General features: G+C 37.3%; 1 protein-coding gene across 1 annotated transcript in view; it reads right to left on the reverse strand.

Moving 5' to 3' along the window:
- The window catches only part of LOC124158601 (palmitoyltransferase ZDHHC8), a 138,044-nt gene that overhangs the window by 55,481 nt on the left and 66,646 nt on the right, over window positions 1-15,917 (reverse strand). Inside the window, exon 2 of the mRNA XM_046533767.1 lies at window positions 11,471-11,589. Within this exon, the coding sequence (XP_046389723.1) occupies window positions 11,471-11,589 (119 nt within the window). The remainder of the gene's footprint in view (window positions 1-11,470; window positions 11,590-15,917) is intronic.

Raw genomic sequence — 15,917 nt, forward strand, 5'->3', positions numbered from 1 at the left:
CCCAGTCTTTCAAAGAAAATCAGCAGAGGCTTTTAATGTTCACCATGGTCTTTCATAATTTTAATTTATAATCTATATATATATATATAAAAGAAAGTCGAAAATCGTGTTAGTTAGAACACTTATAACTCAAGAGGCTGCACCGATTTTAGTGACATTAGGCCCTTTGGATTCGTCTCAGCCCCGGATAAAATATAGGACATTAAAAAATAGGAAAAGTTCTCAAAAAAAATTCAACTTTATCTTAGAGATATGTTTTTAGGAGTTGACTGTTAAGACGGTCAAAAAAATAAGATTTTTTTTTCGTTTTTACTAATGTATTGACTGATCTTTTTAACAATATTAAAAAAATTTAAAATATTCAAACATGTTAAAAATATTAAAGTAATATTAAAATAGTATTAAAATAATTGAATTAGAGGTAAACTTAGCTCGAATTGAGTTGTCAACAAACACATAACTACCATGTGTGTAAACAAATCTCCAAGCAATTGTTGATTATCAGTAATGTCCGTATACTCTGCATGAATTCAAATCTTTTAACTTTGTAATAAACGAAGACGAAGTCACCAACTATCTATCTGAATATTTAAAGTCCTTGGACGCACCTGGCTTACCACGGCACTATTTACAGCTGAAGGTAGGCTCTGTGTTCATGATCTTTTGAAACCTAAACCAACCAAAACTATCCTACGGAACGTGTTTGGTTATTAAAAAACTGATAATGAAAGTGATTCACGCCACTATACTCAAAGGAAAATTCAAAGATGAGGAAGTTCTCAATCCGAAGATTCCATGATCCCAACTTATAAGCCCTTTTGAGCTTAAACGTATTCAATTTCCAATCCGTGTTGCATTCGTGATAACGATTAACAAATCGCATGGTCAGTCTTTCAGTTTTTGTGATGTTTGTTCTCATGTGTCATGTGTGAAAACCCATGATTTTCTCATGGTAAATAATATGTGGTATATTTACGAGTTGGTAAACCATCCGCTGTGTTGCTTCCTTCGCTTCAAGGGCGCAGCTAATACTGGTGGGTCTGTAGGGTATAGAAAACTAGCCAAGGTAAGCGAGAGGTGTGGGGGCCCTCCCCAGACATTTTTTAGGATAAAAGGTTCAAAATGGTAGGTTTTGCGGCTGTGTGAACAGTTAAATATTTTGTGACTCATCCGTCCCCCTAATATTAATAACCAAATGTTTTATAAAAAGATTCTCTGAGCTTTTGGGGGGGGTTTTACCTCCAAAAACCCCCCTCGCTGCATCCCTGCTTCGCTTCGCTATTTTTATTTAGCTTCTTTCGCTTTATCTTGCGCCTGATAACAAAACAAAACTGTTGTTTATCAGAAGGCGCTTGACGCAAGACATTAAACCCGAATGTGTAGGGCACACCGTGTTGCGTTTACGCATGCAGCACGTTTACGCAGTGCATTTTTTCCAAACAGAGATACTATAACTGGCGCGCCTAAAGTCATTTGATACGAATGCTGCTTCATAGGGGATTTTCTTACACTATTTTGAGCATCATTCAAGCGTCGGTCTAGCGTTGCGTTAACCTGCCCCTTGAACGAGCCAAGTTTATGCTACGGACTTAGACCTAAAAACATTTTTTTATGGTTAATAACACAAATAGCCAACAACTGAATGCGTATAATTTTTATTTCATCAATTTTATCTCATTTAATTTATAATAAATCAAATATGATTAAAACGATACAGCCGCTCTTTATTTATAAATGGTGCAACTAAACTATAAGTTCATTGAATGTTAGGCGGTACGAAGTGCGCCGGGTCAGCTAGTATAGCATAATCAAAGCCCACAAATATTCTTCCTGGTGCTGGAGCAACCTGAGGAAAATTAGACTATTACTTTTTGAATTTGGAAAAGCTTCCTTGTACCCCTCAAAACCGTCTCAAAATCCTAATAAAACTATATTGACGCTACCTGCAGTAAAACAATACCGCAAAATTATGACAATAAAGCCATATTCACACTTTTAGAGGCTCCTCTCTCATTGTTAGGTTTGAGGAAGAGAGCGGTGAGAGCTATATCACAATGACATTGCAGTATTTTTATCGCGGGTAGCATTATAAAGGCGTCGATTGCTGCCAGAGGCCCATTGGACCATTGAGCAAAAACACATCTCTCTTAAATTTTCATTTGAAATCACACTGCGAAGTTTGAACGCAATCTGGTGGTGGCACTTAGGTACGGTCACTTTCAAAAGTCGGTCCCCACGGCCAGCGCGAGCAACTGCGTTTTCCACTGAGCTCGGGTATTACTTAAGCCTTCTGTGTCTTGAATGGGCCAATTCGACTTATGTCACCGTCCGCGTGAGTCCTATTGAGGCATACTTCACTATTCCTACATTCTTCGCGACTTCCCCGACTCCCAGTGTCAGAACACAAGGTGAAGCATAAGTTCTCAGTCATGTGCTTCTCATCCTGATAGTATTCTGAAATACACAATCAGAGTAGTCTGGCTTGTTCTAAACAATACTGAGATGTATCTGCTCCGCAACGCACATAAAAGGAAGAAACAAAAATCGGAATTCACAACTGAAAGAGTATTCTCTAAGTTGTTTACAAAATAACCATCTAGAGTATACCTTGAACACATAATTACCAAACACCATCGACGCATATTACTCTATTTTTAAGTATTTTAGACCTACCCATTTTCTTAAGATACATTTTATCCTACAATTTTCTACGTGTCTTATCACACGAGAAATAAAAAGTACTAATGTACGCTAAATTATTACGTTTACTTAGGTATGATATTTATTCCAGTAGTTACTAAAATTTTCCAGAGCAAATATTTTAATATATTCCAGGTATCAGTAAGTAATTAACCCACATCTTCATGTTCATCAAAAGTTCGAATGTCTTAATAGTTATCATAATATATTTTCGATAATTAAAAAATGATCGGAAGCATTACTTATACGACTTGTTTCCCTATTTCTTATAATTTTAAGGCACATTTAGAACATCTTTTATCTTTGCCCCTTTTATTTAGAGGTCAAACTAAGTCTTTCTCCCATTTCGTTTCTTTTTCTCTGCTAGAATCAGTCGTAATTGGCACCTGGTGATATCATGCATGTCAATGTCCCCCACATTATTATAAGTGGAATCACAACAATAAAAAAACTTACGTTCACGTAATGAATACCTTGAGTCAGTCTTACGGGTGAACAAATACTGATAATATTCCTAATAACACAAAACTATGCATGAATAATTTTCATCCGATAAAAATACATCGCGCTGGGTACCTGATGACTATTTCTGCGCAATTAACACAAACTATATTTATTAACTACCAAATATACTACTGAAATATACTAGGGACAAGAAAAGAATGAAGGCATCCGAGATGTGAGTATAAAAAAGAAAGGAAAAGGTGAGATGAACCGAGAGGAAAAGAAATGAAGAAGTGCTATCCATAATGGAGAGATTTGAGGTAAGGAGGGAGAGGAAGGATGAAAGCAAAGATAAGGATACAATCAAAGGGAGTAATGCGAATGGGCATTACTGTTAATTAAAGTGGTAAGTTCAAGTTGGGAGGGGCGCTTGCGGGGTCATTCGTAAAATCTTCCATCTAATCTAACATTAACAGGATTCCTTTTAAGATAATCCCTTTTTCATTTCAGAAGAGCAGGTAAACTATGTTTTTCTATGGCCACCATAAATGGCTGAGAGACAATCATAATGCCACGCTGACGTTGCCCGCACTATTTTTCTTAAAAAAAAAAACACTGAACAATATTAATATGCGAGTATTCCCCAGAAAGAAAAGGACAACATTTACTACGACGCATTGTGGTCTAAAAGCTAGTCATTTTATTCAATGCCCATAAATGTCTCGCTACATCTTTTAGTGAAAAATTATATTTATCTTAAAGACAATTCAAGGCAATTCTATTGCACATCTGAAAAATATAATGCAAAAACTATCTTCTCCCATAAAACAATTGCCTCACAGGTAGTTTTCTCCGGTAAAAAATTAAAATACTGTAAATTGAAAGGGCTTACTTTCTATTTACAGGAAAATGTAGGCACCACTTGTATTCCGAATGAACTTAAACTTGAGAAGTAAGTGCTATTTCACTAGTAAACAATGAAAAATGACTGAAAATCCTTCGCTGCCGACACGGATGAACGCGACCATGGATGGTAGCTGTGACGCAAACGGCAATAATAACATTGGCGTATAAATTTACGTATTTTTCACAAGACGTGTGGATAAAAAAATATTGTAGTATTATGATCGAAATGCTCCGAAAATTATATTTGCACTACATGTGCTACGTAAGTTTACTAAACGACTCAGATGCTCCTCTCTCTTCCTTGCACGATGGGTTACTCGCCGGAAAAATCCTCGAATCCCTCACCGCTTTCTTTATGTTGAATTGTTTGGTTGTGTTGGGGGGGGGGAGGGGGGTTCACAGGGCTTTCCAAGCTCTGAAATCGTGCTTGGGGCTCTTAGCGAGGGTTAAAGTCGTCAGGTTGCACCATTTGCACAACCAGATAAAGTCAAATCGATCCCCAGCGAACAAGGAACGCGTAAGCAATATGCGATGGTCGACTTCGGAGAATAACGAAGACGGCTGCGCCGGGTATGCGGACTGACTTTTGAAAGTGACTGTACCTTCCCTTGACAGTCATACAAGAATAAAGGGGGAGAGGGGATCGACCTTCCCGCATATCAAAATACCATCTTTACTGCTGACTGTCCGCGAATTCACTAGCTCCTACCTAATCGTAAAAACCTAACAAACACGCACCGTTTCCATTCGGCCTGCATTCTTGGTGTCGTTCTACATGTTTTTGTCTTATGAAATTATCTTGAAATTTTCAGGGGATGCAGGTAAATTGGCCTGTATCTCACACATTACAAATTTACATTAGCATTTTCTCGTAGTAACACGTCTCAAACTTAGAGCATGCTTTACGAAGAGGGGCAATTTCAGCAGAAGAGCGTAGCTGGAGAAAGCTGTCTTTTCTGACACCACCAGTAAATGCAAATTCCTAAAGAGAAGGCGAACTTTCTAATTGCACGTGGGGACTCCATTTATAGCGTGCCTAATTCGAATAGCGCTTAAGTAACAAAAGGCATCGACATTACAGGTGACGTAAAAAGAGACAGCTTGCTCTGGCAACATTTCGAAAGCAAGGTAGTGCCAACAAACATCTACGCTCTATGAAATACATACTTTATAAGGTCACGAAACAATGAAAAATGCGACAGTTACGACAATATTGATGCGTCCTCTTAATTACTGTGGATTCAACACCGTCAAATTCCTAGCGCCATCGTGTAAATATCTAAGTCCATTCGTTAACATAATCCTGACCTTGATAAAGCATTATGTCCGCAGCTCTTCACATGATAAACCGCAAAACGTGATAACATGGAATCCAGACGGACGATATCAGTCAGTGACTCTCCCAACAGTATTACTCAGATCAATTCAATGAATTATTTCAACGCAATACGCTTCTCCTATCTCGCGATCACATTTCTTTGCGGTCCATGTTTTGAAAACAAGAAAAACTCATGGAGGAGAGAGATATCAGCAGGCTCGCTATCAGGCCACCCAATCATCGAGAATGGCGCCAAGGACTCGCTTCAAGGGGTCGTTCACTCTGACCCGAAATCACAAATCAAGAAAAAAATCTAGTACGCGGAAGGAAAGAATAATTTACTAAAAAAATCTTCCTCATTCAACAACTCACTGATAATTTAAAATAATAACTATGCGAAAGTTGCCGCCCACTTTTCAAAAGTTAGGGCCGCCTTTCAGAACCAGGCTCAATCTTGAGTCCTCATTCTGGACTCACTCTCAAACTCAAGATGAGTTTGACTAGGAGTTCGTATTTTAGAAACTAACCTAAACTCGGCTCATTTGAGCCAGAGTAATTTTGGTACAGCATACATAATCATAAATTTACCTAAACTATTTTCACTCCCGGTTTCCTGCTCATCAAAAAATAACATGGCTGGATTATAATATCACACTTGAAGGTTTTTTTACGAGAGAATAAATACATCTTGGAACTTGACGACTCAAATTGACTCATCACGACTCGAGTGAGGTCTCGTATTACCAACAATGGAGTCTAGTTTGAGTCAGGATCAATACTTGAGCATAGTTCTAGAATACGACCCTGTGATGGATTATTGTCCCGGCTCGTTCACTAGTTCATGGAGAACAGCTAACGAAAGGATGGAATCGCTAAGACGAGTACGAACCACAACGAATCAAGTGAATGACGATGATGGGCGAGGACGAGGGAGAAGGTTAGACGCGGAAACCCGCTAGCCAAAGCCAGTAATATCATCTAATTGTCCTCCTAAGGGTTAAGGTCGTCGATTTTGTCCCCGCGTAGAGCTCGAGAAGTAGACGAAGCACAGTGGGCTGAAATCGAAAAAAGCTGGACAAAACCTCAAAACTGTTTTTTTTTTGACTAAGTAAGTAGAAACTCTGCACAGCTGTAGTCAATGCATTAGAGCATGTTTCGACGCAAACAGTTTTTCACGGGTTATTTATTAAACAAAACACATGGCCTCAAAGTTGAACAAATTTAAAAACAAATTCCCGCATTAAATTTTTTCGAAATTTTTTAGTACTTAAATAGCAACAAAAATACATAAATAATATTTTTATTCAGTTTGATATTGTTCATTCTCGTCGACTTTAAAGACTTGAAGTATTTTTGGCTCTGTTTTTCGTCAAATTTTTGTATTTATGTAGGTTTATTTAAAAAAAAACGTTTTTTTTTAGAATTAAAAAAAGCATTTTTGAGGTTTTGTCCTGCTTCAGCTCACTGTGCGACGGACCGAAAAACGTACGAATGCGGGTCTCTTCATTTTTCGAACTCTACCACAGTCTAAAATAATAAAAATGGAGAACCAGCCTATTTAAATAAACAGCGAGAAATAATGAAGCAGGCAGGACAAAGGGGACTACAAAGAGAGGAAGGTACATTTCTGTATCATCGATTTTCAAAAATGTCCGCAGCGCGGCGATGAATACCAAATATTTTGCAGTAAAGCACTTGCAATTGCGAGGAATGGCATCGTAAATTTATGAATTTGATAGAACACATCATCACGATGCTGAATTTCAATTAAAATCCTTAATCATTGGTGAAATTCGGATCGCTATGCCCGTCAGCGACGCGAGTGGGGACTTCTGTAAACCCAATTAGATGCGCGGTGGGTGACTACTCATCTTTAAGCTATTGAAGGATCCTATATTTTAATTTTCATCGGTAGGGTATTCACGACGAAAATTCGATGGCATTGGAGGGAAAGGGCTAAAACCGAGGAATAGCTTTACTGAAAAAAAAGATTATAAACGATAAAAACAATCATATCACGTGATAAAAAATAAAGAGATTAAGAATAAGGTGCGTTCTGACGAAACTTCGGAGGTCAGAGGTGCAGTGCATTTACAAGGATGTGGATAGAAATTGAGCATGCCAATTGGGAGAATTTTCGCGACTACTGACCTTGGACGAATTAGATCCATAATGAATATCGCTCCGAAATTGTAATAAATTGCATTCCATTGCGCCTCGGTGATAAAACGCACGTTTATATTTGCTATACATTACGTCAAAGAGTTTAAGAAATAAAAATTAAATGCACGGGATCATTGCATTAATTATCTGAGGTAACACAAATTGCGAAGATATGAGGCGCATATGGAATGGAAACTATTCAAAAGAAAGAGATCTGGGAAGAGAAATATATCATTCTTAACATCCCACTACCGACGGTCGGGTAAAAGAAAACCATCGAAATGTTGATGTAAATGCTGTAAATGTTGCCAATACGAAAGCACGAAAAAAATAGGAATCTTTTTGAACGAAAAACACACAGAGAAAATCCCATACTTCGGAAAAATTAATCTTCTCACCAACATAAACTGGATTACCATTTAAGTACCTTGCCGTATAAGGTGTCTTTAAATGAAGCATTTAACGGAACCTTAACGTCTCTTCCCCCTTCCACTGTCAACTTCCTTCTTAAATTCACTATGAGGACTATTACCAATTCATTCTAATAATACACCCTATTCAATTCCGCCCGCTTCCTCGTAAACCCTCGCCTCAAACCATTGCATTTAAATTCCTTCATTCCAACAGTGTCCCCGCTAGGTGCGCGCTTTAGCATAATCGTGCGTCTCCCCGATTCTATCCCTCCTCTTTTTCTCCTCAACCACCACGTTGGCACTTACTATATCCTTTTCCTCTCACTAAGTCCGTTTCACCTTCCCTATGGGCTCGTTCACTCAGGCTCAAAATCGCAATCCATTAAAATAAAAAGACCAAAGGGAAAGGTGAGTAACTGAAACTACAAGTATATCAAGCAATAATGGTTCTCCCAAAATCTCCGGATAACAGTCGCAAAACTTTTGCAAAAAGCTTGTTGTAACTGATATGAAAACAGAATTAGGCTAAATTGGTAGTATATCGTATAATTATTGAAAACTGATATTTCAACAAATAATTCCAATTAATTCAATCATAAAATTAATAAAATGAACCAGAACATGGGGTATCCGACGCGCCGCACGGACGATAAGGTTAAGGTGATGTTTATAATTAGCAAAGAGCTGAAAGGAGATTGTAGGAAGAGCGTGAAAAATATCAATTCTTTATATCGAATTTCTGCCTAGCCAATAAAATTTATTGTTTAGTGTTTAGGTATGCATGCAAAAATTGTAAACATAAATTTTGACAGTTTACTAGATAGAACATTTAAGAAAAAATATTAACAATTGATATTGAGTAATAGCAGGAAATTAATTCGAATGAATTTAACTTATACTCAACGTTTTAATTAAATACTTAACTTTAAAGTGAGACTAAAGCCATTTCTCTGCGACAAATACGAACCGAGATAAGAAATAATAAATACGATTCAAGGAAAGTATTTGATAAAAATTGAGAAAACTCAAACATTCTCATAAATAGCGGTAAAGAGTTCATTTTGCATAATGCCCTCGGTGGTTATTTTAATGGTATAATACACCTACTCCCACATACACATACAAATGGGTGTCTCACCCATTCTGAGAGTACTATTAACATAAATTATCGAATATCAATGGCCAGGAGAGCATTAAAAATGTAATTAATGATCTCTTCGAATATCACAAAGAAATGGAAGTAAATGTCAGAAACTTAAATATTGTCTCTTAAAGGTAGACAACGAAAATGTACATTTGAAGGACGAACTCCAACCGATTCTGGCGTGATACAGAGAAATTTCAACGTATTATTTTAATTTTTTTAAATTCTCAAACCACCGAATACAGCTCATATTGGCCATTTTACATCGGGGCATTAACAAATTTTAACAAGAAAACGTACACGAACAACCATGCCCTGGACAGGGGAAACCTACCCAGGTGGGACTAGAACCCGCGACCTTTTGATTGGCAGGCGAGGACGTTACCCCACCGCCACCGAGGCCGGCATTGTAACGTAGTTGAGGAAGGCAACAACATTTTATTTTAATTTGAACAAGGCCTAACGTGTAAACCGAGGATATGTTGCCTAAGGTAGCAAATGGCACTCATGAAGAGGAAGGAAAGACTTTCAAGAGAAAGTCAGCAGAGGGAGTTTGGAGAGGACAAAATTGGACGCGAGACACATTTGGAAGTTATGGTGTATTAAAAAGGATATGGGAGGGGCGAAGCATTGAGAAAGCACCCCAACGAGCTTTCTAAGCAGAACTGAAACTGACTGATCGAGCGACATACGGACTATCAGCTGCGCATCACCGTAGTTCCTCACGAATCAATTAGGTAGTGCAAAAAATTATAAAAATTAATACAACTTAGTGCAAAAATCGCCAGCTACAATTTCATGAGCCTAATAATATAAAAGTCTTTACAGGCCACGGTTAAAATGTATGGTCCAGTGATTTTTATATTTATCGACTCAGGTTTCGACAAAATTACGTCAATTTCATGCCAAGTAATAGCCAAGGCTGTCTATTAAGTGTTAAAACCTGGATGCGTATTATTACTAATGCCTTAAGAATCATCAGTCCGAAAAAATATAAGAATTGACCTGCAATAATGAAAGTTACCTCAATCTGCAAAAATAAATTTAACATTTAATATATAAAAATTTATATCTGCAGAGATAAATTTCATACGATTTCACTATAAAACTACGACATATGAGCCAGAGTCACCTTATTTCCCTGCAGCGGCAAAAGTGGCACTACTAGCATGTTTAAGGCAAATTCACGAAATTTACACCATTAGAACAATTGAGATTCAATTTTCACACAAAGAGGGTCCATCACTTCCACGTAAGCAGTCTTTCTCCGAGTTGAATAATATGTTTAAAACGAACACTATCACCTGGAAATGTTCAGGTTATAAATGGCTGACCGCTGTCAACATTTTACTACAACATTTGAAAATATAACCTCAGTATTTCCTCATATGTGATATTTTTAAATTATAGACACAAGCCACAGTTGACTAAGGTCTACAGTCTATATCATGAAAATATATAAGTTTCAACAGAGTACTAAGTCGTGAAAAAACACGGCGTATCGACTGCTGCATCTTTTAATGATTGTTATAACTGTAAAATACTTACCAACTACATCGAAAATACTTGTAGGCAATAAACTATTAGAGGAATTTAGATAAATACCAAAAGTTGGGAGATTATTCAGTTAGAGATACAAGGATTTTCACTCGTAAGAAAAGTATGTGCAAGAATAGGGTAGTTTCCTTCATCAAAGAAAACGAAAGTCATTGATTGCGATTCGTTACCTACCATTACTGTATTCATAATATACAAATTATTTCGTTTTAGAAATACTGGTTTAGACGAATGGCAATGGTCCATTTTTATCCTCATTTGAAAAGGGCCAGATTGGCGCCCATGCGATGCTACTCCACGTGACGTCACAGGGACCTAGTTTCTATACGAGAAGATAGGAGTTATACGTCGTCTGAGATTACCAATGCATGCATGAGGCGCAGAGCTCAGGGAAACATGTCTTAATAATCACTTATTAAAACTGGCTAAGGTCGGAAAGTTTTCTTTGTTTGATAAGGTATTAATAATCCTTATTTAAGCCAAGCGCTACCAGCCAGCAGGATACTCAGCTACCCGCTAGCAGCCTGCGTCGTATCAGCGCTCAACTCGCCTCAAGGTCACCTCACAAGGCGGCAGCGGGAACCAGAAATACGCCACACGGAGAGATTTCCCGACATTCATACTTGCGCGTCGCGTTTTCGCGCGCTAGAAAATTTTCACTTTTCATTTAATCGCGAAAAATAGATATCGTCATTTAAAAATCTTAAATCGTGAAATACGTACTCCAGGAGTAATAATCTTCCGATTTAGGCAATAAAAAAATAATAGGAAACCACCCTATTTCAGGGACGTAAGGTGCTGCAAGCCAAACTCCGTCCGACTTACCCTTTGGAATGACCCCAGGGTCCATGAATGTGGCTAAGCTGAAGTTGGCCAGCACGAACAATGTGATGACTCCTTGATATGCAGGAATCCATGGGTATGTGAATAAAAACGACCGACAACTGCAAAAAAAGAGAAGGATTATCAGCAAAAAGTAAATATCGAGAATATTATGTTATTAATTTCAAGATCAATTAAGGCTATAGGTTATTGAAACAGGCTTTGCCAGTAACGCACAGTGATTTCCTAAGAAGGCATCGCTTATTCTTCCAAGGTATAAAAACCGGATAAAGGTCCCGCTCACCTCGTAAAAACATGCCGCGTTTACAAACACCATCAAAGTTTCAAATGTTATTCTTCAACCCCCCTATGACACATCGTTAGAGGAATGTATTAAAATATAACAAGAAAAAGTCGGGATGGATAAAAGAGAATTGAGATAATGACTCTTAGGCCTTTTTTATACTTATACTACTTACTCTTATTACTTATAAAATACGAGCAATATTGCAATATGTACCAACAACCGCAGACAAAAATGATCCGTGGTAGGATCCGTGATCTTAGGAGCTTCGCAAGCCCAAATCCTTCTCAAATGAACTAAATCCAATTTACACCCTGTCCTCAACGCAGGGAATGCATAGAATTGACACGAGATTTTCTTGTTTACATCCGACGTCATATTTCGAATCTTTCGATTATTATGATCAAAATCTAATCAGTCCTCGCACATAAAAAGAGGAGTCCTTAATCCTAAACTTCACGAACACGGCATAATCGACATTAGACTTCAGGTCGACGGCTTGTAGAAGGGTTATTAACTTTCTCCACGTTCCCAAAGATATCGTGCACTAATAAAACAACTATGATTATCATTTCTGAATCATCAAATGTTTCCTTCGAAGGTCGGCAATGAGATAAGATAAACACATTTGGGCTGACTTCACCGAGTGCATTATCTTAACGAAATGCTCGACCAGTGCTCTAGCAAGGGACACCCCAAAGGACCGTAAGTATTGTGACCATAATCTTCCGAAAAGGAATGCACAGACATGACAAGATTAGCAGAAAATCGGCTATCTTGCTTACTCCAAAAAGTCCCCGATGGGAGATGTTAGGTCTCTTAAATACAATAACAAATACCCGTAAAATTAGAAAAGTAAGAAAGGCCTATGGATGAAAAATTAGAAAAAGTAAAAATGTACGAAAGGGGTTATTCAGCTCTATTCATTAGAATTACTCTCCTCTTTTTCAAACACAAAACGTATACCTTCTAATGGAATACATATGTAGTTAAGACAATATTATTGACCAAAAATTATATTTTTTAGAAATCATTTCAATTACTAAAGACGTTCATTTTAACTTTATTCTTATTTGCTTTTTGACGACCGATTTTAATTGACTAATTATCTATTTGTAGGTAACTTTAATACACACAATTCACCTCATGTTTTTCCTAGATTAGAAAATACAAATTTCGAATTAATGGTTTAAATAAAGCATACATAAAACGGGTTATTTACCCCTGTCGTCGTATCCCTGCACTCAGCTTCTATTTCACTCATTCAAAATACTCCTACTCTCTCATTCATCTCGTTTCCATAGCTATCTGATTTCCCTGTCTCCCATTCCCTCTTGGGCTTCCTCATTTCAGTTTTTCTGGAGGTCTTCAATCCAATATTTGCTTGGACCAACTAATGACATTATCTTATTATAATGTCCATACAAGAGCAGTTGCTACCTTTCTACCCCGTCGACTATAGCTTTTTCCAATTCCATAATTTTCATTATTATATAATGTCTAACTTTATCCAGTCTACCCTTTCTACAGCTCTTCCTCATTTAATCTCTCTCAGTCGTCAATTATCTATTTTTGCTGTTTTCTTTAGTGTCCCTTAACTCTGCTCCATATGTTATCACACTTTTTACCACCGTCATCTACATTCTTACTTTCGTTTTTCTGCTCGTATTTTGGTCCCATAAAATAGAATTTAGGATTATTATAATAGTTCTTCCTTTCGTAATTCTTTTGCAGATATCTTGGTTACTACTTCCATAATACTTGGCGTAATGTAAGAGCTTTTCCATTCCACAGGGGTAGATTCTCCATGCATGCACCCTTCAAACCACTACCATAGCATTTATTTAACTTATACGGGGCGCATTTGACGAGTTACAGATTTTTATTTACTGTCTGTCTTTTATTGTCCGTATGGTATTTCTACTTGTTTAAAGTAAAAAAATAAAACATATGCGGAAATATTTTTGAAAATGAAGGTGAGGGGACTTTTCTGCCATCGCCCTGAACATATTTAGGCAAAAAAATCTCTTCTACAATCATGCAAGGTCTTTTACGTATTTTCAACCTCATGGGTTAACTGGAATCAAACCTTCAGCAAACACTGTTCAGGCCTCGAGAAATTAAAAAAAAACTGATTCTATTATCTGCCGAAAAGCGTCCGAGAAAAGAAGCAAATTGCAATGCACGAGATCTGAAGGTAGGGTTTTCCGGAAAAGACAGGAAAACCTGAAATTTCCTGACTTCGTCGAAATGTTGCTGCCATTATTTTTTTACAATTGATGATAGTATGTCGCTCTAATTCCACCAGAATTATTTGAAGCCGAGGTTGCGAGTAAATACATGAACATTGTACCCTATCTACGGATCATTCATATTAAGTTTGGCTCATCCAAAACCAGCGTTATGACATTCTATGCGTTCTACATCCATTCTGTTATATACCGTGCAAAAACGATCCTAGATTATATTACTACGGTAGCTGAAGTGGGACGAAAGACATCATCTCAACAGAACAGTGATGACGCAGCACACACGAGCCATACCCATAGCCACCTAGAGAAAAGGCCCCGTCACAAGCGACGGCTGAGGCTCTGACGTCACCACGAGAAGTGCTGTGTTGTTCCGGCTGCCGTTGGAGACCACTTTGTTTACGAGTGTATTTACGTTACGTTTTACCACATTTTAGGGACTTTTGTGGTGTTAGTTGGTGAAAATTTAAGTTTCTGAGGGTAGTGAAGTTTCCTTTATTATTGAATTTCATTCGCTGGACTTCATAAACGTGTATTTGTGAGGCCTTTTTGTTAAAAAGTTCCTTTCACGTGTGCAGTGCCGGCATGCGAAGAAAACTCCACAGGAGTGGACCCGAGGTTCAAGTTTTTAACTTTCCAAAAGATCCTGAGCTGAAGAAGAAGTGTATATGGGGGATAAAAAGAGACAATGTCACCTCGACGGAAAACATTAAGGTATGTACTCTTTCTAGCTGTAATTATTTGGATGTAATTTCTAGCTAGATGTGTCTTGGGGATGTTGACAGTACTAAAAGTGGTGATTTAAATACAGAAGTGGCATTTCAATTGGAAATTCTTGTAGTTTAGCTAAATTTTTTGTATTATTTCGTTCAGTAAACGTGAGGTTGAAGGAGTTTCTTGGGAATTATAATATAGCTGCCAAGTTTATAGCATCGAATATTCTTTATTATCTTGCCCTCTGCTGTGTTATGCGTCTAAAAACTCAGCAAAACAGTGCTTATTTAACTACACTTTTGTTACTCATAGTTGAAAAGCAACTTGAATTATCTACGCGATAATTTATGTGCTTAGGTATTTTCCATGAAACTACCAGTCTTTTATTTTTGGCGTAGTAACTTATATTAGGGGGTAAAGCACATAAATTTCTAGGGTTCTTGGGTTCAAATTAATTTCAGCTTATATATAATTCCGTAAGACCAACGGTATTTACTTGATAAATTGCATGGATAGCATCTAATCATGAGAAATGCATAAGTCGCGTCAGAAACGTATGTTTCTATACTATGCTATACTATGTTATTGGTGTGTCTGAACAACCGTGAATGAAAATTTGCGTTTTTCTCTTACAATTGGTGCGATGAACCGTAATTTATCTATGCCCGGCTTTCATCATCTGAAATTATCTTATGGTCTAGTTTTAAATTTTAAAAAATCTTTAAGGTACATAATGATCTCCTATATTTACTGGCCAAGTCATTAGATATCTCTCATGCAGAAATGCCTAAAATTGGAAATGAAATAACTACTTAGTAATTTTCATGACTTTTTCTTATTTATTAATTTTAGTCGTGTGATCTTCACTTCTCAGAGAGTGACATCAGAAAAGAACCTGTGGCCTTGCGGGAGAGGATGGGGAAGATAACTCGTGGTGAATTAGAAGTGTCATAGGAGGAGGGAGCCATTACTTTATTTGAAACTGTCATCTAGAAGACAGAATGTCATAGTGGTTGAAGTGACATAAAGGACTATGGTGGATTTGTTTTTTATAAGTGGTTCATGTGACAATGGACATTCATCTGAAAAACTATTGAAGATAGTTATTGTGGCTTCTGCCAGTGCTCTTTTAAATGATATTTGTTCAAAAGAAAATACCAGTATTTGTTTCACCAAATTAGTT

This window comes from Ischnura elegans, chromosome 5 (assembly GCF_921293095.1).
Source record: "Ischnura elegans chromosome 5, ioIscEleg1.1, whole genome shotgun sequence".
NCBI lineage: Eukaryota > Metazoa > Arthropoda > Insecta > Odonata > Coenagrionidae > Ischnura > Ischnura elegans.